Genomic DNA, 24,962 nt, shown 5'->3' with positions numbered 1-24,962 from the left:
AGGAACCAAGTTAGGAACTAAGTAAATCACCTTAAACTTGTTATGAAAATCTGCAAGGTTAGGTTATCTTTCTAAATTTTGAGTTAACTTTTCAAGCTTATTTGGAAGAACATATGAGCTTCCATGAGATGGTTACATGTTATACGAAAGTGATTATGGGTTATGAGTATAAGACTACAAATGGGCCAAGATTGGCAACATGACAATAATAACATATAGGTGTTATAAATCCATAACATGACATGACATGCTATGCATTCTACTCCCGAACTATAATCGGGAGGTATAGGGCCTATTGCCTATATTTATATGTATGAGACATCGATTGCCATAAGTTGGCGTATATGATGTCGGTTAGCTACCGGAAAGTACCACTATTGCTAGCATTTGGTTGAGTATGTCATGCATTTGCATCTATATATATGTATTCACAACATACGATTATACGAGCATACCATGCATATTTAAATAGTATGAAGCCAAATGTCAGCCATGAAGATTATTTGGGTTTCAGTTTTAGGTGGTATCTTTATTACCCCTTTTCAGTAACTATTTATGATGCTACTTTCTGTTTTACATACGAGTACATTTTAATTCGTACTGATGTCCCATTGCCTGGGGACGCTACTTTTTGTTTCGTGCGAGCAGGTTCAGGGAGGGATTTTGATCGACCCACCGGCTAGGATTCATGTTCAGCTGTGAGTTGGTAAGCTCCGTCTTATCTTGGGGCTTTTAGAAGATGTTTACTTTTGTTGTACAGTTTGAATATAGTCGGGGACTTGTCCCGACAGTCCTTATGTCACTCATAGAGGTTATTGTAGGCACAATATTCTGGGTCTTCTTTTGTGTGTTTCAATATCCAATCAATAGACTTGGCATATATATATATGTGTGTAAGTAGGTATGTCTTCAATTATGGCCTCTCGATTAGCTAGTACATCTTTATTTTTTTTGGCTTGTCTATCATTGTTTGTATGGTTTAGTCTCATTCAGGTCATGAGGTCCAAGCTTCACTTTTTAGAAGTTGTGCTGCCCAATCTTTTTGTCTCACAGTTTAAAGTTAAATATTATGTTTTAGTTGGTAACTCAATCTAATAGGGTATCGAGTGCCAGTTACGCCCCTTATTTCGGGGAGTGACATTATGAATAGTGATTTGCACATTTGATCAAATTGTATAAGAGTTAGAGAAATCTTAATAGTTTTTACAAATTTTGGAATTTTCTTGTTATGACACAAAATACAATTCAAGAAGTTCAAATTACATGTCTAAATAAAATTTTAATTCCTAAGTCTTTATATATATATATATATATATATATATAAAAGTGTTTTTTGGCTTATATCTATAAGTTTGATAAATTACTAATCATTTGTTTTCATTAAGATTAAAACGTCTGAATAAACATGTGTTGTATTTGTATATGAACACTGAATGATTAGGATTTTTTTTTCCAACATCTGAATGTGCATAATTTTTTTTTTTATAACTTAATAGATAAAATCAATATTTGAGAAATTACAAACTAATAATTTATATTCGCTTTGTGATGGTGAATATGATTTGAAGTGGTGGTGGCGTCTGAAGAGTATGTGGTGGTTGATGATATGTTGGTAATAGTTGGCGATGATGCTAGTTGTGATTGTGAGGTGGTTTATAGTAGAGATCGGTCATAATATAGTAGTGTCTGATATTTGGTGAAGTAATAGTGGATGTAATTATAATGATGATAGCTTTAGATAGTGTGATAGCGATTGACAATAGTAATTGGCAGCAATAATAATTTGAACACTGAATAATTATGTTCTTTTAAAAACTTTTGAATATAATGAATTGACAATTATTAAGTATTAAATTTTAACAAAACAACAACAACAACAATACTACCAATATCGTCCCACAAAATAAAATCTAAATAATATAATAATTAAATATTATACTAAAATAATTGTTCGCAACAAATTTCTTTAGCATTAAAAATTAACTGCAATTAAAATAAATAAAAGAAAAATGTGATTTTTATTAATGAATCTTGTGAGTGCAATCATGTTGTTCTCTAAGTTCTTCTCTCCTAAACTTCTCTGTGATTCGAGGGCCTTCAGTAGCGTACTTCTCTACAACAACAACAATAATAATAATACACTAATGAGTTGAGAAGAGCATGGGTTAGGAAAGAATTTGTGGTAAAACATACAAAGTTTAATAACTAAAAGAATTGAATGGTATTCAGACTGCCTTTTAGATCTGATCGAATCAGATCTCTTAAAAGGCATTAAGTGATATAATTTAAAGAAAAACAAACGTACTTAATCAACCGCAGTCTGAATGATTCAAATTCAGACCTTCGTTAAGTACAAACAAATGAGGCATAAGTTGATCATCATAAGTTTATTATTGTATTTTCTTAATATTATTTCTAATTCTTTAAATACCCTTTCCCAAAATTAAATTCCGAACTTCCTCTTTGCCTTGTATACCCCATTCCTCATTTTCTTGACCAAATTATTCTTAAATATGTATTTTTATATAGAAAATAAAAGGGTACTTTTAGTCATCATAACAAAAACAACTTATCCAATTTTTTCTTTTTCCCAAACAAATTAACAACTAATTTTTAGTTTTCAACATTTTTATTCAAATACATAACTATTTATTTATAAAATTAGTTTCAATAATTAAAAATGTTTTTCAACACTTGAGACTTATCAAATATTATAAGAAAAATTACATTGTACGAGCCACTCACCAAACTGATAGTTGGTATATGTATTTTTTTTTGATAAATATATACATTTTAAAATATATTTGACTAGTGAATGTAATTATTTTGACCGAGCGACCAAATAGGTAACTTGCCCTATGTATAATTGCCTAGCCCAAATGGGCTCTTAAGCAAATAATAAATTTAAGGAAAACTTACATAATAAGATAACACATCTACTATATAATTACGGACCATTCAAAGTTGTCCACATAATTCACTTGGACACCTCAACCTAACCTTATACCTATTGAACACCTCTACCAACTCGATTTTGAACCATTTGAACATATTTGTGACGACTAACTAGAAGAATAAAATATATGTAACACAGTCGCAATGACGTGACAAATTGACAAATTAATGATGTACATGTGACATTTTGAGTTAAAATAATAATTAAAAAATTATAAAGAAAAGAAAGAAAGAAAGAAAAGGGCATGTCCGCAAACCATCGACCCTGCAACCTCCTATATTCAAACTGCTTTCATCCATCCACTGTCGTCATTGTCAGTTGTCAATCCGTCGTTTCTCTTAATTCAACCAAATTAAATGCAAAAATGTTTTTTTAAAGAAAAAAATTGAAATGGCAAACTACATTTTCTTCTTTAATTTCTTCAACTTTATCCTTTTTTCGTCTTAGATTTGAAAGAAAGTTGAAGAACATTCAACCATTAATGGTGGAATTGAACTATTTGTAAAGAGATTTCTCAGCTTTAAATAATGGATTCTGAAACTATTTGTTTGAAATCAAACTCTTCTTCAATCTCTTTATTTTTATCCCTTATCTCTTCAATAATTAATGAAGAAATTAGTTTTTTCAAAAAGAAAGTACTCATTTTTTTAAAAAAGATTTTAAAATTGTGATTTGTAGCTGAACTCGCCTCCATTTTCTTCCTTTTATCTTATTTTTGTTTGGATGTCGAAGAAAATTCCATTTCAAAAAGAAATTTTAAATTTTTGAAAAGTGTAGTGGTGCTTTCCAAATGAATATGATGGTGGTGAGGGAGAGAGTGAAGGGGTTGGAGATAAGAGAGAAATAGAAGGGTGGATGGTGATGGTGATGGCAACGGCAGGCGCGGTGAAAATGGTGATGGCGACGGCGGCGGGCACAGTGGAAATAGTGATGGCGTTGGAAGACAATATGGTCATATAAGAAAGAAAAAGAAAGAGATAAAAAAAATATAGTAGCTAAAAATGTTACACACTGAATATTTGTGTAGTGCACTTTTCATGACATGGTCAGCGAAAAATGTTCAGTAGGTACTTATTTTGAATAGCTTAAGTGTTCAATATGTACAACTTCTAGTTATGGTGTACAAGTGAATTATGTGGACAATTTTGAGTGGTTGTTGATGACTTAAGCCTATACTTACTATACACAACTATCATTTAAAAGAAATAAATTACATATTTAGGATTTTATAGCAAATCTTTCCTCTCTCAAATTCTTGCTCGCCTCTCTCCCACATCTCTTTCCATGTGAGCTCACCTCTCTCTTCCATTATTCCCATCTCACACTTTCTCATCCATTCCCTCTCTATATCTCGCCTGATATGAATTAGGGACATTTTATATGCAAATCAAAAGAAAGCCGGTGAAGACCTTTCTTCTTCCTTTCTCCTCTTCGATTCATATTCAGACTCTCAATAAGCCTGAACGAGGAAAAGATACAACATTGTATCAATTATATTATGAAAGAGTATACAACACATGATCAAATGTATACACTTAGTACAATTGTATTTGTTGATACACTTGGTACATAGTGATTACACTATGAATATATATATATATTTTATATATTTGTATTCGTTAATACAACTTGATACAATTGTATTTATTGATACAAATCAATTATATTTGGTAGTACAACTTTTCTCCCAAATCTCGCTAGTCTCTTCTACCTTTTCCAATTTCGCTAGCTTCTCTCCTCCCTTTTTCAATTTCGCTCACCTTTGTCTTCCTTCTAACATGTAGCTATGAAACTTAATCAATTAAATTATAGCTATGGATTCTAATTAAGTTTAAACTATAGTCATTTTGAAAGTTATTCTAAAATTATATTAGGATAAAATAGTTTGACGCTTATCGAGAGAGATAGCATAAGTAATGGCCCATAAAATGAACAAGATCACTGTTCGGTCCAGCTACTCAAGTCTGGGCCTAAAGATCCACGCTGTGCGCGGATCCATCTTGAAATTCGGGAATTTGGTAGTAGATCACGAATACGGGTCGGGTCAAAACATCAGAATCGCAGAAAATTTCTTTATTTTCTTTTCTTTTTATAAAAGGAAAAAGATGCCTTTGCCTTCCCCTCTGTTATCATAAATCGAACCCTCGTTCTTCTCACTTCTACCACAACCTAATCCACAAGAAGAAGAAGAAGGAGCAGCAGCAGCAGCAAGGAAGAGGTCACTGTAGAAGATCCTTTTCCAGGTACATTTCTCTATGTATGCTGCATTAATTTTTTTATATACGAAAAAATTGAATCAGTAGCATTCTTCAATTTCTATATGTATTAAATTTTCCGTTAAATGAATCTCGTAATTTGATTTTGCATGTTCAATTTTTTGAATGTTTGTGAAAGATTTAACCTTTTTTGATTTGGTGGTATTTTGATGTTGTTGCGAGTATATGGAGAATTGAATCGTGGATTAATGCTGTTAAAGGTGTTTGTAGGAGAGTAAGATCGTTGCATGAGTGACACATGCAATTGTGTGAAGGGAATCTGAGAATTGACAGTGGAAGATGTGTGGTGATGGTGGCTGACGGTCTTATCAAAATTGAGAACTGACGTTGAAGAAGAGTAGGGCATAACAGGGGAAGTATGGCTCAGCAGCAATCGTCACGGCTTAATCGCCTACTTACTTTATTAGACAGTATCCTTTGTATTTTGTTACCATGCTTCACTATATACACTGGCTTTGACCTCTTAACAGGGAAAAAGAGCTAATTAGGCTTTTCGTTTGCTGGCATTTATTTTTAGCCTGTATACATATTTTGTGCCTCCAATGCTGTAAAAACTTGCTAAGCAAAATTGAACGAGCCAGTGCAACCTATTCTTTCTTCTTGTAGTTTTGTGTTCTTGCTTTTAGTCATGTTGGCGAGTTGATGCTAACTTTAACCAAAATTAAGCTGGTTCAACTCAAGCAACAAGATTGACAGCAGCTAGGCAGATTGGTGAAATAGCCAAATCACATCCTCAGGACCTGAACTCTTTGTTGAGTAAGGTATGTCTTTCTTTCTGTGCAGTTTTTCTTTAGCTATATCAAAAATTGCATTTCTTTTCTGTGTTGCGGCTATACACTGGTTATGTGTGTTGGAGTCGGAAGTGGTAACATTTATCTATTTGAAGTTAGAAGTTTTCGAAAAAGAAAATCCTTATTTTTCCTGAGTTATGTGCACTAAATCTATGAAAGTTTTACCTTTAAATTTTTTCTGCAAGTGTGGGAACTTATTTCAGTAAATTTGTTTTTTAAGGAAGCAATTCTACAGAACATTACATAATGATAGGAGTGGTGTATTAAATGAGTACTTTGCTGGTCAAATTGCAGCCTGCTTTTCCAATATATTACCATTTTAATGGACAGATGAGCATAAAACCCACTTAAAAGGCTGAAAAGTGCTTCTGTAGTAGTTGATGTTGTATATCCATTAGGTGATGTACGAGAGAAGATTTGTGTGGTTCTGAATATGATGTTAGTCATCATGCATTATTGCAGTCTGCAGATGGATGTTTTAGCCTTTTGGGTCACTTTTTTTCGTAGTAGATCTTGGATATTGAACTGTTTATGCATGAACTTGACACAATAGAAAGCTGAACCTACTAAAGAAAGCAGTAAAAGGTGATGTAGAATAAGAAAGGAGATCTCTAGATCCAAAATGTGGAATCCAGCGATACGAGTTGTGGGACAATAACCATCTGACTGCTAGATTTATACAATTTGCTGAAGTGAAAACTTTAAAAAACCACTTGGTCGTTAAGGCCTGTAGGGTAGCCAGAGGATAGGTGACAATTCATATCACTAAAAAGCATAGATGAAATTAGTAGAGCTCTGTACTGCAGCAAGTGAGTAGTATCTAAGACAGGAGACAGTATTAGAAGTTCACCTAGAATGCCCTAGGTAAAACCTCCTAATGTGAGGTTGCACGAGTTCTAAAGAATCCACCTTGATAGAATAGATGATTCTAGTATTGTAACTATATTGAATCTTGGACTTAAAGAGCTCTCCTACACCTTTTGGGGAAATTATTTCAAAAATCAAAATATTTTTCCTTCCTATCCAAACAGTTCTAACCTAAATATAGATTAGAGAACATTAAGAAAGTACCTAGTTAATAATCTCTGCATAATTAATGTCGAAAAGTTTTTAAAAAATTGTGTACAACGTTGATAACTTAAATTATACTAGCAAATTAAACTTGACTTGAAAGCAGTACCCAAAATGAAGATAAAACACAAGACAAACCCTAAAACCATTAATAGATGCTTTAATGGCCGGTCATGTAATAGAAATGATATTTCTCTTCTTTTTTCCTCTTGCCTCCCTTATCAAATGCTATTCTGCTTGAGCTTACTGCTCAGTTTTTTCAAAAGGATGACAACACAGTAGGAACTATGGATAGTTGGATAAAATTTGGAAATATCTAAGAAATTATTTTCCAAGAAAACAGTGGAGGGTTTGCGAGATGGTTATTGCTTAACAGTGGGTCGTTGGGTTGCTCATTCTTCAGTAGAACAACCGTAAAAACAAAAAAAATTGCAATAATAGAATAGGAGGAAGAAGACTGAGAGAGAAGAGTGTAGTGGAGCCGGAGAAGTGTAGACAAAATGAAAATAGAATATTAATAGGAGAGGGAGGGAAAGAAGATTGCAAGAGAGAGGAGGGGTAACCGTATTGGCAAATGATCCACTAAACAATCAACTCACAACTTCTTAATTCCTTTATAAAACCACCTTTTATGGCTAGGTCCACTGAGTATTGTGGCACACAATACACTTAAGGCCAAAGAAAAAAGACTTGGAGACAAAACATGATATCTTGGGGCCAAAACTGGCTTTTACTCTTGTAACTAGAGCCGCTCATCAATTAGGGGTTTTGATACAAATTGATTTTTGTGTATCTTCTTTGTTTGTCAAGTGTGTTCTGCCCTAATTTTGGCGTGTATATTCCGAGATACTTCCTTTGCAGAACTTTTCATTTATCTGGATGGGTGAACTGTTGTTTATTGATACAGATTGGATATATTCTTTCTCTTGTCTTCTTAGATTATTCTATTTTCTAAGGAAAAAATTGCTCTTGATATTGGATGGAAGATTCTTCTTGAATAACATTGAGTGGCCACCTTTCCCTTCTGAATGTAGGTTTCACAATATCTTAGGAGTGAAAAGTGGGACACCAGAGTTGCTGCTGCTCATGCTATTGGATCAATTGCTGAGAATGTTAAACATACGACTCTGGCTGAACACTGTTCATCTGTAGAGGTGAAAATGTCTGAAGAAGGAATCTCAGGCAATGTTGAAGAATTGGTAGCTTGGCCTAATTGTTATCCTAAAATAGGAGGGACCTCTTTCAGAAGGTTGCACATTCTGTATTCACCTTTCTTGATACAATATCATATACTGTGTGGTTCTTCCTTTTGAATCTATTTGCTGCTAAGACGTAATATTCAATCGCTCTTTTTATGTAGTTCACTGGTATTGTATTGTTACTACACTTGATCATAGCCTATAGGCTGAGAAAGGGATGGTATTATTGCATTGTTAGGTCACTGAGTTTTGTATATTATTCCTGCAGTTTTGACTTGAACAAAGTACTTGAGTTTGGGGCTCTATTGGCATCTGCAGGACAGGTACTTTAGTTTTCCTTTTGACCTTGTAAACCCTCTGATGCTTCCTCAGTGTGAATGCATTAGGAAAAGCTGTTTTGATTAAGTGTTGCTTTATACTTATTTGAGATTTTTCTTCTTGGATTCAATGACTGTTTATTCTTGGAGTTTGTGATGCAACATTCTTAGTGCATTGCGAGGTAGAAAGTCATTTTTTAATGATCCAACATAATATTTGCATTTCGCTGAAGACAAATGCACAAATAGACAGTCAATGTCCTGAATTCCAGAATGTGTGTCCTGTTTTCTTTAATCCAGTGATTTATTTTTGCTATTTTAAATTTTTTTTTGTTCGTTTGTCGTATTTTGGAAGTAATATACAAGTGCATTATTCAATGCTTTGTATTGTCTTTATTCAGGAGTATGATATTCCTACGGACAATAGCAAGAATTCAAGGGAGCGGTTGGCCCGCCAGAAACAAAACTTGCGACGGCGATTGGGTGAGTTCACATCAATTGCTGTCTAGCTGACCTATTTTGTTGATAGCTAATGATTTTTATGCCATTAAAACTACTTTATAACTAAATCAGAAAGATTTCTGGTTGAGGTTCTGCTTGTGTGTTAGTGGTATTGAAACTACTAAAATTGGTTGACTGTATAAACGAGCCAGGAAACTTTGCAGGGTGGATGGGTAGGGGAGGGTTGTCAAATGGTACAAAGAGTTGTTTGTAGAGAGGCTTTAATTAGATCTGCCGTTCAAAGAATCTTACTTGGTTTGTTTTACCTTATCATTGTCCTGTTTTTGTTGAGGTTAGCCTAGGTGGAAATTAGCCTGTCTTGGAAGAAGGTGAATGCATGCCATGGGTTGATTGGAGAAATTCAGAATAGATTTATCTACAATTTGTGATATGAAGACATTGAGTGCTATAGTCTTTCAACGAGAATGACAAATTTAATGAGTAGATTTTTAGCAATTTTCCTTGGATAAGTAGGTCTGGAACTTTGGCAGACTGATCTGGGTCCTTTCTCATAGATGATCAGGAATGGATTAGTTTCTTAAATATCTTGAATGTGAAAAGAGTACAACTTAAATCTATTTCTTTGCTAAATTGAAGTGGTGATTGGTAAATGAAGGGGGAAGGCTTCTCCGTGACGGTCATGGACTGGGATTTTGGCAGGTGAAATTGAGGCCCAATAACAGAGAGGAGTTCCTTATGAGATATTTCAAGAGTGAGGGCATTTTGTGAGGGGCTCTAATAATAGGTTCAGCTCTGTTACACTGTTGAAGTATTGTGCAATCAACAAGATATCCCATCTCTTTGATAATATATGTAGCCTTAAGACTTCTGATGCTGTATCGTCTGTTATTGCAACCTTCTTTTCTTTAGTAGTTTAATGCGCGGTTCGCCTAAACACTCTAAAACTAGAAGAGACTATTATCTCCCTGAAGGGCATGAAAAGGTTAATATATTAAAGAGGTTTAGTGAACATCTTTTAGTCTAGCTTCTCTCCTGCCACTTATGGTAGATGAAGATCTTCCATGGATGGCAATGATAAAGTTTCTTCAAAGAACACGCTTCTTTTTGTTTTCTTCTTGTTTCCACATTATATATGGGATATGCTAATTTTTCTTTGGGTGGTGGGTGGTGGGAGGGGAGATTAAAGATGTGTTGCAAAAGATTAGTAAGGAGGAGGAAGTTTGAAACCTAGATGGATGAAAGGCATCTGGGACTTTGTTCTAGTGGTAGGAGAGCAACATATGGTGTGCAAGTTAGATGCTCACTCGTCATGGGTTCGAACCCTGCTACAGGCAAAAGCCTGGTATTTAATTGGAGAAGGTTAGATGCCCATTATCTACCGAGTTTGAACCGTGCATCATTGGCCCTCGGGATTTTTTCCGTTATCAAAGAACAAGAAAAAGAAAGCAGATGAATGAAGAGGTGACCTGGCGCCATTAAGAAGAGCGAGAATTGCAATGCACGCAAAATAATTCTAATCAGGACTGTTTATATAGTTTCCTATGCTATGTTGTAGATTACATTTGTGCAATGTGTTCACCCACTTTCTTCCTTATGTAAGGGGCCCATTGTTTGCATAGTGTTACTAAGATAAGAGTTCAAGTCTTACTCTGTTCGAGTGAAAGTGGGTGCAACAGTAGATTTTAGAAGCATCTTGTTGACAAATAAATATAAAAGAGTACTGAATTTTGTGGAGGATTGGGTTCCTTTGTAGAAAATTAGACATAATTTTGGGATAAACCTAAAATGAGTGTTGGGAAGTTAATAAACCTGAGCATGTTCTTAGACACTACCAAGGCTATCTTATTGTCATTGTGCAAGATGGCAGCTATGCAAGAAAGTAACCTTTTCCATTGTTTGCCTCCTTTTGTTTCTAAAAACTTTTTCTTCCAAACTCTCTGGGAGTATATTAACCCTAATGCTGGTTTCTGCACCTCGTGCTGTATTATGTTCTTCTCTTTTGGGGGGGGGGGGTAATTGGAAGGAGTAAATCGGAAATTTCTTAGGTAGGCATTCCTTGCCGGTATCGTTGAATTTCCACGCCACTTGCAGAAGAAACAAATGGAATTTATGCTGTCATTTATTTCATTCAACTAATTGAATATCAATTTTTAGAACTTATTGCAGTTCTCTATATTTGTATCTGTGATTACCATGTAATTTTCTTAGAAACCACTAAAAAAGTGTTTTCTATTGAGTGGTCCATGATAGTTATGATCTGTAGAAAGCAAAACTTGAGGATATGTCATGTGATTAGATGCGAGGCAGCTATGGGAGGAAGAAGCTGTGCTAGGTATGTGAGGTTATTACGAAGTACTTCATAGATTGAATCTCAGCTACACACCCGTCCACCTGCATGTGGGAGTAAGAAGCAAAACTGTGTGAGTTTATTAACTAGTTTCCTTATTTCAAGTGACATAACCACTCTGGATGATGATAGTTCTTGAATCATTTAGGTCGAATTGTTCACACCAAACTTAACTCTTGTTTCTATATATCAGTAGATGGGCTGATATAGCAGTGTGTAGTAGCCTCGACATTTACTGGTTCAGTTATTGGTACTGCTGGGCTGTGGAATCTGCTCTGTCCAAGTGCATTTCAGCATAGTAAACTGTAGATGCTGTAAGTTAGATGAATGCTCCACTGTTCTACTAAGTCCAACTAATTAGAAGTTGCTAGTTGAAATAAGTTCTCTTAGGGAACGTGTTTGCTCTTTCAATTTCAACTTTCACTCGTTTTTGCTCATTTTTCTTGATTGAGTTAATTGTAATCAGTTTTTAGATGGTAACTAATTTTTCATCGCATGTAAAATCTTGACGTTGGTTCTCTCATCTTTGCTAGTTGATGTAGCGGTGTGCTTGCTTATTCTCTCTCTCATGTGGCTAAACAAATAAATTATTTGTAAACTAACAGGTAGTCATTCTCGTAATCAGGATTAGATGTGTGTGAACAGTTCATGGATGTCAATGAAATGATAAGGGATGAGGACCTGATCATGCAGAGAGCTAATTCTCCAGGAAATGGCGTTGCTGCTCAATATTATTCATCGAGGCCTGTTGGCAATATCCGGCATTATGTTGCAACTATGGTACCAAGTGTCAGATCTCGGAGGCCAAGTGCACGAGAACTAAATCTTTTGAAGCGGAAAGCAAAAATAAACTCAAAGGACCAAACAAAAGGATGGAACAAGGATGGAGATACAGAAGCTCCACAATCACAAGATATAATTTCTCCTAGGGGCATGTGTCCTGACATGTCGAGCTCTAATAAGGTTACTAGATATTCTAACTGCGCTGTACAAATAAATAATTCAGATACAAGGTGCTACTGACATTGATATGCATATGTGTTTTCACTCATCTGCTGAAAGTTGCTCTCTTCTAGTATCACCATGTTTCTGGGTTCTGCTGTGATCTGTTTTTCTTTGTTTTCTTTGTCTTTTGAGATTTAAAATTCATATTTACTTGCTCTTCTATCATATCAAGCATGTTAAAGAAAGATACCTATGCATGTAATGGAGTGAAAAATTTCTCTACATTCAATGATCCTTTTCTTTGTTCATGAACTTTTAAAGTTCACAGGATATCGGATATCCTAATTTTATGGTAGATGATTGTATAATTTTGTATGGATGCATTTTAGTTTTTTTTTTGTTATTTCGTTTGTGGGTAGATGTTACTTAGTAGAGTCTTGAACAATGAATCTTGTATGGGCATTGTACATGGGGATTTGTTTTTGGGTTCTAAATAAGTTTGTTAGTTTGGAACTTTTAAATCCCTGGGTCTTCCTTGTGCAATTGCTATTAAACCTAGGTCCACTTATTAATCTGGGAAAAGTCTAGGTCTCCAGGTCTCTGTCCAGGATTATACTTAAATCTTGTCTTGGCACCATAACTATATCTAATTTGAGTTAGACCTCTCCATCTATTAGTTATCCATAGTTCCTTTCCCTTGCTTCTTGTAAGTTTATCTGTTTGGTGCCGTGTTTCTTTTACATTATGATGTTCATTGCTACTGAATTCGTATTGAAGTGCAACTTGCAATCTCTTTCTGTGAGCGGTTTCTTCAAGACCAAGTTTAGGATTGCGGGCTGTTCTTAGATAATTGTCTCTGTGTTTTTGGCAGAGTTCAGGTGTTGCCTTTGTAGATACCTAGGCTGCTCTTTTCTTTATCCTGATGTCTTTCTCAGACTTTGTAATGCTGTTGTAAAAGGAACACAGTTCTTGATATCTGGATGTCTGTTTAGGCTCTATGATTCCTGCCTGTTAAGTAAACCCAAGTGACAAACTGGACATAAACTTGTTCAGAATTGGACTGGCATCGTATCTAGAGGATGTTGTCGATGTGTAGATTTATATTTACTTTACAGGCAGAAATCATAACCTTTAATTACAAAGCTACAAGAAAATATAAATCTATTAGTTACAGTTGAGAACTTGAGATCATGTATGCAAAATATGACACCACTGGTGATTTTGAACAATTGCTTATTCTGGGAAGTTTTAGGAGAGTTTTGAAACTGTAGAAGTGGGTTACTTTGAACTGTTTCTATAGAATTGAAGATATGGCCAGTTACATTAATGATTAAACTTTATAACTGCCCTATATATTTGACATTAGAGCTTGTGGGGTGAATTAGTTAGTTGTTGGTTAATTTACTGCTAAGATCATGTATGCAAGATCTTGCACCGTTGTCTAAAATTCTAATTGGCCCTTGAAGATCAATCCGAATCATCCTTTTGATCTGATAAGATGTTTTCTTCAATCAATTAATCAACTATGCCGCAATTTCAAACTTCTTAATTCTTTTCTAAAACTTTTATTCATGGAAATGGCAATCATCTCCACTAGATTAATTTTTTCTACAAGGAAAAATTCCGGTTTAGTATACTCAATAAATTTGCGTATGTCATTTCATGTAGTTCTGCATTCAAAAAGCATGTCCTCAAGTAATTATGAATTTTTCTCTATATTATCAACCTGAAATATAAGTCTTGAAATATATTTTCTGCAGCTACTTGGTGAAAACATCTCCGATGAAGATGGTCTAGAGTATGATGGAGATAAGATTTGGCCATTTCAGAGTTTTGTTGAGCAACTCATCCTTGATATGTTTGATCCTTGTAAGAAACTTCCATTATCCTGTTGTGCTTAATTCATTTCATGGTTTTCTTCTGAGATATTTGTTTCTGATTTCTTCAGTATGGGAGGTTCGTCATGGTAGTGTCATGGCTATGAGAGAGATCTTAACTCATCAAGGGGCTAATGCGGGAGTTATCATTCCAGACTTGACATGTGATAGCACATTAAATATTAAAATAAAAGAGAGGGTAGACGAGAATACTGTCAAAAGGGAGAGACCAATTGATCTTAATATGCAAGTTCTACCTGATGAGTTAGAGTCAGTTTCCAAGAAACTGAAGGTTGAACCTGAAGATGCAGCTTATTTGCCAATGGATACCATGGTCTGTACCAGCAGGGATGGTGATCCTGGTGATGTTAGTGTAAAAGTGGAAGATGTTGGATTGAGTTTGGCTGTTGAACAGGCAAATGGTGAAGTTAGCATTGGTTCTGTTAAGTTGGAGACTCAATCTCATCTTAGTGGTGGAAGCCTGGGTAATGATATGTCAGATGAGAAAGGAGTTGGCGTGGATAAGACTTCAATGGAAAAGATGGGCATTCTAGAAAACCTTCCTGAGAATTGTGAGCTGATGAACTTGGTTAGATTGGCTAGGCATTCTTGGCTCAAGAATTGTGAATTTCTTCAGGATTGCGCTATTCGTTTCTTATGTGTCTTATCATTGGAACGGTATGGTTTCTCCTCCCTTGGTTTGATATCTTTGAGTTTAGCTTTGTTCTCAATTACCCCATCCAAAAAAATTTAAAATAAAAAGAAAGATGAATACTCCCTCTGTAACAATTTAATTTTAAAACGCCCATTTTACCCTTAATGAAATGATTTATAGCCACATAAATTTCAATCACTTATTTTATACCATAAGTTTCAAAAGTCTTCCTTTCTTTCTTAAACTCCGTGCCGAGTCAAACTAACTCATATAAAATGGGACAGAGGGAGTAATCCAGAAGAAAAAGAATGAGGAAGACAGCTTTTTATTAATCTATAGGATATTGAGAAATGATTTGGAATAACAAACAGGAACTAAGCTGCATAAAGATTGCACCATTGTGCTCTTTCTCGTTCAAATTTTTGAGGCTTATAGCAGTGTGCTTTCCATTTTCAAATTTATGCACTCTCTTTTATATTCTTTTTCTGCCTTTTCCAAGATATTTCTTTAGCTGTATCTCAACTTTGTTTTACTACTGGTTGCCCCTGCTTGATTCCGTAATTCCTGATGTGAAGGGTTATTTTTCTTTAGGTTACTGACCCCCCATTTTGCTCTTTTCTCCGTTGACAGTTTTGGAATGGGACTTTGTTGTATTACTGCTGGCCTTTAATCCGTTGATTCCATAATTCTCGACATGAATGTTTTTTTTTGTGGGTTACTGATAAACCCCACCCCATCCCCCAATTTTTTGCTATTTCTGTCATTGACAGTTTTGGAGACTATGTATCGGATCAAGTTGTGGCTCCTGTTCGTGAGACTTGTGCACAAGCTTTGGGTGCTGTGCTTAAGTACATGCATCCTACTCTAGTTCATGAGACACTGAATATCTTGCTACAGATGCAGGTAAATATGAGCCAAGCTCAGCCTTTTGTGGTTCAGTAAGTATGGCTTTTAAGATTTTTAACTTCCATTGCAAGTTGATACTCTCCCTTCCCTCTAGTTAGTAATCTCCAATCAAGATGGATTAGTATGGTTGTTGTACTTCGTACAATTCACTTTAATTTGAACCAATTAATGAGCATTGTAAAGCCTTACCATATCTTGTATTACTCCCTTTTCTCCATTTGTTCAATTCACAGTGTCTTAGAATGCTAAAAGTGTTTAACTCAGGTAAAAAGATAGCTTAACACATCTCCTATTGTACTAACTTCTAACCGAAAATCTTAATGCCTTGTCAGATAGTGTAAGTGAAGCACTAGGATCTGCAAAACTTAATGTCATGGTCTCTTCTAACAAATAGTGTGAAGAGAGGACTAAAATAAAACTATTGGTCTTTCTTTTGCACAAAGAAGACTTCTCTTTTCTATTCATCAACCAAAAAACTTATGTACAACACGTGGCCCATCTAGTATTAGACAACACACAATTTTATCTTCGTTAATATGCTAAGTTTGCTATAGACTTTACTTTTTGAGGTTAATCATACATACCTCCCACTCCCTTGAGGTTTGCCTAATTACAGGGGTTGTGGAGTCAATAGTTCAACATCACATTAGGGTTTAGGGTTTAGGGAAGTGGTGTGGAGGTACACTGGAGAGAGAAATGCCCTCTTGAAAGAGGTGATCATAGCTAAATATGGTGAGTTAAACCCTTGGTGTACAGAGATCACAGCAGAAGCATGGAGATCAATTAGAAGCTTGTGGCCACAAATGGAGACAAATTTATATATCAAGGTGGGAAGTGGCACTAAAACAAAATTTTGGAAGGATGTTTGGATAGATCAATCCCCTCTTAGGGATCTCTTTCCAGATCTTTTTCAAATTTGTGGAAATCCTGATGCCAATGTTGGTGATTGCTGGACTGAACAGGGCTGGGATCTAGTTTTTAGAAGACTTCTCAATGATTGGGAGGTGGAAAGGGTGGCTGAGATATTAGGGATGCTAGGCGGAGTGATCATCAACGCAAATGCCACAGACAGGATGTTGTGGAAGCACAGCAAAGATGGCCTTTTCTCAGTCAACAGTGCTTACAGAAGAGGTCTCCAGGTGATGGCAGGGAGACCAAAACACCTCTGGAACTATTTTTGGAAGGGAGATATTCCTACAAAAGTGAAATGCTTCACTTGGCTAGTGATAAAGAGAGCTTGTTTAACACAAGAAGTACTTCAGAAGAAGGGTAGACAGCTGGTCCCTAGGTGTTTTTTATGCAATTTGTCAAGTGAAACTTACAGCCACCTCTTCTTGCACTGTAATTACACTGCTCAAATCTGGAATTAGTTCCTTAGCATCTCAAATCTGAATTGGACAATGCCAGAACGTACATCAAACGTGTTGAAGAGCTGGGTAAGGAGAGGAGGCACCAAGAGCCAGAAGAGATGGTGGAGGTTAATACCATCATGTATATGGAAGGAAAGGAATAGTAGATGTTTCGACAATAGATCCAATTCCATACATAAGGTCAAATGGAATTGTATAGTATCTCTACTTTTTTGGTGTAAACAGTTGTGTATAGTAGATACAGATCAGATTGTAGATTTGTTAGGAAGTTTGTAATTGACACTTTTTGGTGGTGGCCAGCATGCCCTTAATGCTAAAGAATACAACCTTAACAGTTTCAAAAAAGAAAAGAAGAAGAATTTTGAGTCTTTGTTGCCACTTGCCACCCACACAAGTATTTTTTTGATGTCCTTGGCTGTGGAAAGAAATCTGGCTTGCTTGAGGGTGTGCTAAAAGATCTCGGTTAATATAAGTCTCTCCTGTATTAATCAGTTTAAGACTTAAAAGTTCAATTTCATCCGTATTGTAAGTTCAACAATGATATTCAACTTGGGACAGACAATATGTCCCTTCCAGAATAGGTTTGGACATCTGTTTTAATTAGCTGTTCTGGGATTTCAGCGTAGACCGGAATGGGAGATTCGCCATGGGAGTCTTTTGGGGATCAAATACCTAGTTGCCGTGCGGCAGGTAAATCTATTTTCATTGGATGGTTTGCTTACTGATTTTTTCCGATGGTTTCTTGCCTTAAAATAATCTAATCTGATTGTTATAACTTATATGCAGTTTGATTTTGAATTTTGTGTAGACTGTAGTGAAGTTGTTCGTGCTTGAGTTTTTGAGTCACTGGAATTTCTTTTCTTGAACTGTCACCTAGGAAAGGTAGCTTACGAACAGAAAAATAAGATTACTGGGAAAATCTTGTGTTTGAGTGTGTAGAGGAACAAAAGCTTGAAGTTGGGTTGTTGGTTGTTATTTGTAGCTGCAATTAAGCTTATCTTGGCCGATGAAATACCTAGGATGAATATAATTTTTTTTGCTGTTCTTCTGATGATCTTTATTAACAGGAATTATAGGTTGTCTAAAGATGTATGATGCTGTTTTCTATGTCCTTTTAAGACAATCAGAAAATAAACTAACTCAATCTCCAGCACATAACCTTTGCTTTCTATTAATTAGATCTAAAAATGCGTGATGTGGTTTTGTATGGTATTTTCCCTAGATTGATAATAAAATGCATTTTTGAATGTTGTAATGTGATCTTTTATCTCCTTTGTTTTCCTTTGAGGGGGTGGATATGTAAATTACAATCAGGGGTTGAAGAAGTGTTAATTGATAAATGGGTTTAGTCCTGCAGAGTTGGCGGTGTGGTCTCGTATGTTACACACAGAAGTTTCCAGTTCAACTCCTTTTGCTTGCTCATTAGTATTCATGTTGCATGTACATTCTACAGACTACACTGTTTTTATTGCTGTACTTTGACTCTCCAATGACAACAGGAAATGCTTCCTGAGTTGCTTGGCTGTGTTCTCCCGGCATGTAAAGCTGGGCTTGAAGATCCTGATGATGATGTGAGAGCTGTTGCAGCAGATGCTTTATTACCCACTGCAGGGTCTGTTGTTGCATTAAATGGTCAGCTGTTGCATTCTATAATCATGTTGCTTTGGGATATTTTGCTTGACTTGGATGATCTCAGTCCATCTACAAGCAGGTAAGTCTTTATTTTTCACAAGGTCCCTTCAACTCTGAGTTACAAACTTGTTCACCTTGGTGAATTTCATTCCTCACATGCAATTGTTTCTTCTCTGCTAGTGTTTAGCCAATGTCTCATATCAGTTGTTCACGTTATTGTTTGGTCAAGATATTATTGCTACTATGCAAAAAGGAGGAAAGGAATGGAATATGTTTGAGGATAGATTTAATTCCATACTGAAAGTTAAATGGAATTGTATTGTATCCTTGTATTTTGGTGTAAAGAGGAATGTATAGAGGAAGTAGAACAGATTGTTGATCTTTTAGGCTCTTTGTAATTAGTTTTGCTCCTTTGTGTCTCTTTTTGGAGGTCCCCTGCATGTCCATGTCCTTAATACTGAGGAATACAACATTACGAGTTTTTAAAACAGAAACGTTTGATACATACGGAGATATCTAAAGTTGGCACAATTTTTCACTTGAACACCTCAAGTAGGTTGTGTACCTATTAAATATTTGTAATAGGGCCCAAGCGAACTTGTAGACACTTTTTGCTGGCTTGGCTGATAGCGTGAGCTTCACTTGAAGTTTAGTGTGTGAGGCTGGTAAACAACTTCTTCTCTTTCTCCTTTATTTCACCCCGGTGCCTCCATATCTCCACCATTTTTCTCGCCTGGAAACCACCATTTTTGACTGATTACTCCAACCTTGTGACAATTAGAAGTAAATAGATGGCTTGAAAAAGAAATGAAATTACAGAACATGATTAACCAAGACTGTTGGAGGAACATGGTTTCGATTTGCCGGATTCTTTCCTGAGGTTCGCTGGAAAACTTACTCTGCCACTTTCTAGGTTCCTTTTCTACTTGGGCTATGTTGACTGGGCACTCCCCTCAAGAAAGTATTTATCAAGGGTTTACTTACTAAATTAACCTTATTAATTATGTTTTGGAAATCTAAGTTTGACTAGTATTTCATGTAGTTAGTTAGTGATAAGGTTAATATTGGAGAAGATAATAAATTTATCTTGATTTGCTAAAATGGACAAGTGAAAAGGAAGATCTATTTTTTAGATAAGGGACAAGTAAATAGGAATGAAGGGAGTACAAAATCAATTTCTATAACTGCCTATTCCTATATAGGTCCAAGTAGCTAAAGGAGATGAACAATCTAGGTGTAATTCTCATTGATAATTGTGCTATGAAATTTTGCATAGTTAAATAGGATTTAGCTAAAGGAGATGAACAATCTAGGTGTAATTCTCATTGATAATTGTGCTATGAAGTTTTGCATAGTTAAATAGGATTTAGAATGTTTGAAAGCCATTTATTTTAAAGTCATTCTTTTTCTCAACTCCTCAGCACTTTTTAGCAATTAAAATATCTCATTTTGGTGTGTCAATAAATATCTCTTAATAATCTTTTACCACTAACTGTTTTTGGCTGCTAGAGTCGCAGTATATATATCTGGTTTTTGGGGTCTTGGATGTCATTTATGGATTATTGGGCTGAAAGCATCAAACATATACCCCATTAGAGGAGTTGTGCATGTATTGGCTTATATACTACGCACACACACACACACACACACACACACTATGATGGTGGTTAATGATGAGCTGCCTTGTGTGGCAGGATCTTTAGGCATTAAAGTTTCTCTGCCTTCCCCTCTATCTTTGTGCATAAATTTGATTTTCCAGATTGTGCCCAAAAGTTTATCTTGATTTCTCTGTGCCTTCGGTACTGCAGTGTGATGAATCTGTTGGCAGAGATCTACTCTCAAGAGCAAATGATTCCCAAAACTTTAGGGGAGAAAAAGAAATTTGATCTCAATGAAATTGATCGCCAAGATGACCTTGGGGAAGGGACATGGTCTTCAGGAAATCCTTACATGCTATCAACATTGGCGCCAAGATTATGGCCGTTCATGAGACATAGTATCACTTCAGTCCGTTACTCAGCTATCCGGACTCTTGTAATCTTCCTTATTTGATCCTTTTTTCATTTGCTATTAATATATCGGACTGCTATTAGTTGTATATATCACTGTAGCAAGGTCTTATCTGTTTGTATTTTGGTGGATTTATCTTTGCATGAATTGGTTTTATACAGTGCAAGTTCGCTCAAGTATAGAAGATAAAAAGCTGAATCTTGAATTTTCTTATACAGGAGCGATTGCTTGAAGCCGAATATAAGAGGAGCGTCGCTGAGTCATCTAGCTCTTTCTGGCCTACATTTATTTTGGGTGATACTCTCAGGATTGTTTTCCAGAATTTGCTGCTTGAATCAAATGAGGAGATTGTGCAGTGCTCTGGCAGGGTTTGGAGGATCCTTCTCCAGGTTTGTTATTTACACCTGTTTGTCCCAACTAAACCCCAAATCAGCATTTCACTTTTTGCAGTGCTATATTTTTCTTTTTTTTTTTTGAGAAAAGGGTAACCTTGTATTCACACCAAAAGATTCATCATCCAAACAATGATGAATTGGAAACTTACATCCCACATAGGGTATTCTTTACAAGTTTCCTATAAAATAAACTAATTCTATTATCTCCCCTATCAGATTTTGTTTACACCAAAAAAACAAAAGGCTTATACAATTCATTCTAATTTTCTGTAAGTTAGTTTTTTGTCCATCAAAGCACCTTGAGTTCCTTTCTTTCCAAAGAGTCCACCATATGCATGCTGGGATTGTTCTCCACCAGAATTCTTTTCTTCCTCTGTTGCCAATACCTTTCCAACTGCTTAGGAGTTCCATTGTCGTGTTAGGCATCACCCACTTAACTCCTAACAAACAAAAAAACATGTTCCATAGGCTCAAAGCTGTCCTGATCATTGTTTTTTCTCCAGCTGTCCTGATACATAAGCAAAAGAGTGTTGCGCATAGCCGGATACTTAGTTTTGGACATCTTCTGACTTTTTTGTCCATGTGGTAGATCCATTTTTTTTTTGGGTTCTCTTACTTGTAGGGTTTTGTAGTATGGGGATGGCTCTGACAGTGGATTTCTAATCCAAGCAGCTTAATAAATCTTTTTTTTTTGATGAAGAAAGAAGAATGTCATTAACAAAGCATCAAGCAGATGCACAGATTACAAAAGAAAGAAAATATCAGCTCCCATAAAGGCAAAAAAATCTATCTAAACAGCTAACAATAGAGATCTATGGAGCTAATAATTTCCAGGAAAGAATCGACACTAAGTACAGGAGAGAGATTAACCCAACCAAAACGAGTAGTCGACATCTTGCTTTAAGGGTAGAGATGGGAGTTGGGGTGCATCAAAACATCTTTTGTTCCTCTCCGTCCATAAGCACCACAAAATACAGGCCGGAACCAAAGACCAGATCTGCTTGATGGACTTCCCAACTTTCCAAGAACTCCAACACACAAATGCCTCTCTCAATGATCTTGGCATGACCCAAGTGAGTCCAAAAAGTGGGAAGAACATGTTCCATAGGCCTGTTGCAACTGTGCAATGAAGGAGCAGGTGGTTAATAGATTCTGAGTTGCATAAGCACATGTAGCATCTGTTGACTATTTGGAATTTCCTCCTCATGAGATTATTCTGAGTCAAGCAAGAGTCTTTTAGAGTAATCCAACATTTTGAATGGTACAGCACTGCATTATTTTGCAATGGATTATAAAATCATAGACAGAGAGCAATAAAACTTCTAAATCGTTGGAGATTTTAAAGATGCTTTTTTTAAAAAATAAAGGAGAAAGGGTGAGCGAGTTGGCCACTTCATCCCCATAAGGAGTATTTTGGTAGGTGTCTTTATGTTTTTCTTCATAATAAAATGTGTTCGGAAGCAGCAAAAAGAACAGTTTGGTATAGGACAATGATGTAATTATGGTAGCATCAACTTATCCAGGGAAAAAATTATGCTAGCTTCAAATAATTGGCTATAAGATAAATTAGGGCTACAATGTTGTTATTTATTGGAGGCTAAATATGCATCAGAAGACAGGATTGCTGCTTCTGAGTCATTAAACTTGAGCAAGTCATTTTATATTTAGATGAGAAAATTGTTCATAGTTATTTGATCTTCTTATATTTGAGATATCTATTTCCTTTTTATGCCCTATTAATATCAAAATTATTACTTGATCAAAAATAATTTGAGATATCAATTTCGATTGCTGTTAGTGCCCAGTGGAAGACTTGGAAGATGCTTCAAAGGCATATTTTCCTTCCTGGTTGGAGTTAGCAACTACTCCATATGGTTCATCATTGGATACTGCAAAAATGTTTTGGCCTGTAGCACTTCCTCGAAAAAGTCACTTCAAAGCAGCTGCAAAGATGCGAGCTGTGAAACCAGAAAACGATTCTCTTAAAAGCATATGCTCAGATTCAGGTGAAGGCACTACTGTGCTGGAGAAAAGTGGAGAGGCTTCCACCAGCAGCGGAAAGATTGTGGTGGGTGCTGATGTCGACATGTCGGTCACATATACACGTGTTGTTACTGCCACAGTCTTGGGCATTTTAGCTTCTAGGTTGCGTGAAGGATATTTGCAATTTTTTGTTGACCCCTTATGGAAGGCGCTTACCTCTCTATCTGGAGTTCAACGACAGGTACATAATCTTGAATTAGTGTTTAGCATTGATCTCCATATCTTTCCTTTATATCCTCCCCTATATGCCAAATTTAAACTGGATTTTTGATGGTGAATCAGGTAGCTTCAATGGTGCTTATTTCTTGGTTTAAAGAACTGAAGACCAGGAACGTTTTGGATATGGATGGGGTCATTGCTGGCATCTCAAGTAATTTTAGGAGCTGGTTGTTGGATTTGCTAGCCTGCACTAATCCAGCTTTTCCTACGAAAGATTCTCTTCTTCCTTACATTGAACTCTCAAGAACATATGATAAAATGCGCAACGAAGCTCGTCAACTGTACCATGCGACTGAGTCATCTGAAATGCTTAAAGATTTGTTATCATCTACCCCGGTTGACTTGGATAATCTCAGTGCAGATGATGCAATTAATTTTGCATCTAAACTTCAATTTTCAAGTATTAATACTAAAGGGGAGGAATCTGTCGAGCGGAACAGTCTAGACGAACTAGAAACATTCAAACAGAGGCTTTTGACCACTTCTGGGTATTTGAAATGTGTCCAGGTAATTTTTGGGGGTGATTCCTTAAAAGTGGTGTCTGATTAACTGGATAAGTGTATTAGCTTTAGTCTTTTGCTGATTTATCACATCATTTTCTAACTTCCAGTCTTTTCCTTTTTTCAACTCGCAGAATAATTTGCATGTTACTGTCTCTTCTTTACTGGCTGCTGCTGTTGTCTGGATGAATGAACTTCCCGTGAAATTGAATCCAATTATATTACCTTTGATGGCTTCTATTAAGAGAGAACAGGTAAGTGTTAAATGTTTGAAATTTCCTGAACAAAGAGCACTTGCTATTTGCATGTTCATAATTGTTCATTTTTGAAGGAGGAGATATTACAAAGTAAGGCGGCTGAGGCTCTTGCAGAGCTTATCTATCGTTGTATGGGACGGAAGCCTGGACCAAATGATAAGTTAATTAAGAACCTCTGTTGTTTGACATGCATGGATCCTTGTGAGACACCTCAAGCCGGAATTTTGAATTCTATAGAAATAATTGAAGAGCAAGATCTTCTATCCTCAGGAAGTAGCAGTCAGAGACATAAATCAAAAGTTCATATGCTCTCCCCTGGTGAAGACCGTTCAAAGGTTGAGGGGTTCGTCAGTAGACGTGGATCTGAACTTGCTTTGAAGTTCTTATGTGAAAAATTGGGTGGATCTTTGTTTGAAAAGCTTCCTAAGCTGTGGGACTGCCTAGTGGAAGTTCTTAAGCCTTGTAGTCTTGAAGGCATGACTGCAGAAGATGAAAGACTTCTTACTCAAGCTATTGAGTTGGTTAAGGATCCTCAGAACTTGATTAACAATATCCAGGTCAGTCCCACTGGTCGTAATTCTTCGTTTCTTGCACTTTTTGATAATTACATATTTATTACAAATGCAACCGAAAAGCGAATAAATCTGGTATTTAAGAAGTATGCGCAAAAGTAGGCAAAAATGTCTTTCCATGAATTTTTTTTGTCATGTATTGGGTGGATAGATGTCTGATCT

General features: G+C 35.9%; 1 protein-coding gene across 3 annotated transcripts in view; it reads left to right on the top strand.

Moving 5' to 3' along the window:
* The first annotated feature begins 5,083 nt into the window (after positions 1 to 5,083).
* LOC125842693 (TATA-binding protein-associated factor BTAF1) overlaps positions 5,084 to 24,962 on the top strand; it is a 30,283-nt gene continuing 10,404 nt past the window's right edge. The window contains exons 1-18 of one of the 3 annotated variants that reach the window (XM_049522023.1): positions 5,084 to 5,199; positions 5,443 to 5,642; positions 5,899 to 5,993; positions 8,129 to 8,343; positions 8,562 to 8,616; positions 9,012 to 9,093; positions 12,045 to 12,382; positions 14,125 to 14,233; positions 14,313 to 14,919; positions 15,667 to 15,799; positions 17,794 to 17,862; positions 18,672 to 18,883; positions 20,613 to 20,838; positions 21,033 to 21,203; positions 23,008 to 23,433; positions 23,535 to 23,978; positions 24,106 to 24,225; positions 24,303 to 24,785. In XM_049522023.1, coding sequence (XP_049377980.1) covers positions 5,591 to 5,642; positions 5,899 to 5,993; positions 8,129 to 8,343; positions 8,562 to 8,616; positions 9,012 to 9,093; positions 12,045 to 12,382; positions 14,125 to 14,233; positions 14,313 to 14,919; positions 15,667 to 15,799; positions 17,794 to 17,862; positions 18,672 to 18,883; positions 20,613 to 20,838; positions 21,033 to 21,203; positions 23,008 to 23,433; positions 23,535 to 23,978; positions 24,106 to 24,225; positions 24,303 to 24,785 — 3,837 coding nt within the window. In that variant the 5' untranslated portion in view covers positions 5,084 to 5,199; positions 5,443 to 5,590. Of the gene's footprint in view, positions 5,200 to 5,432; positions 5,643 to 5,898; positions 5,994 to 8,128; positions 8,344 to 8,561; positions 8,617 to 9,011; positions 9,094 to 12,024; positions 12,383 to 14,124; positions 14,234 to 14,312; positions 14,920 to 15,666; positions 15,800 to 17,793; positions 17,863 to 18,671; positions 18,884 to 20,612; positions 20,839 to 21,032; positions 21,204 to 23,007; positions 23,434 to 23,534; positions 23,979 to 24,105; positions 24,226 to 24,302; positions 24,786 to 24,962 lie in introns of those variants that run through there. The other 2 variants (XM_049522024.1, XM_049522025.1) reach the window with 2 other exon arrangements.

Source organism: Solanum stenotomum, chromosome 10 (assembly GCF_019186545.1).
Source record: "Solanum stenotomum isolate F172 chromosome 10, ASM1918654v1, whole genome shotgun sequence".
Taxonomy (NCBI): Eukaryota; Viridiplantae; Streptophyta; class Magnoliopsida; order Solanales; family Solanaceae; genus Solanum; species Solanum stenotomum.
Note: the sequence above shows the minus strand (reverse complement) of the source record. Positions and strands in the feature narration are given on the sequence as shown.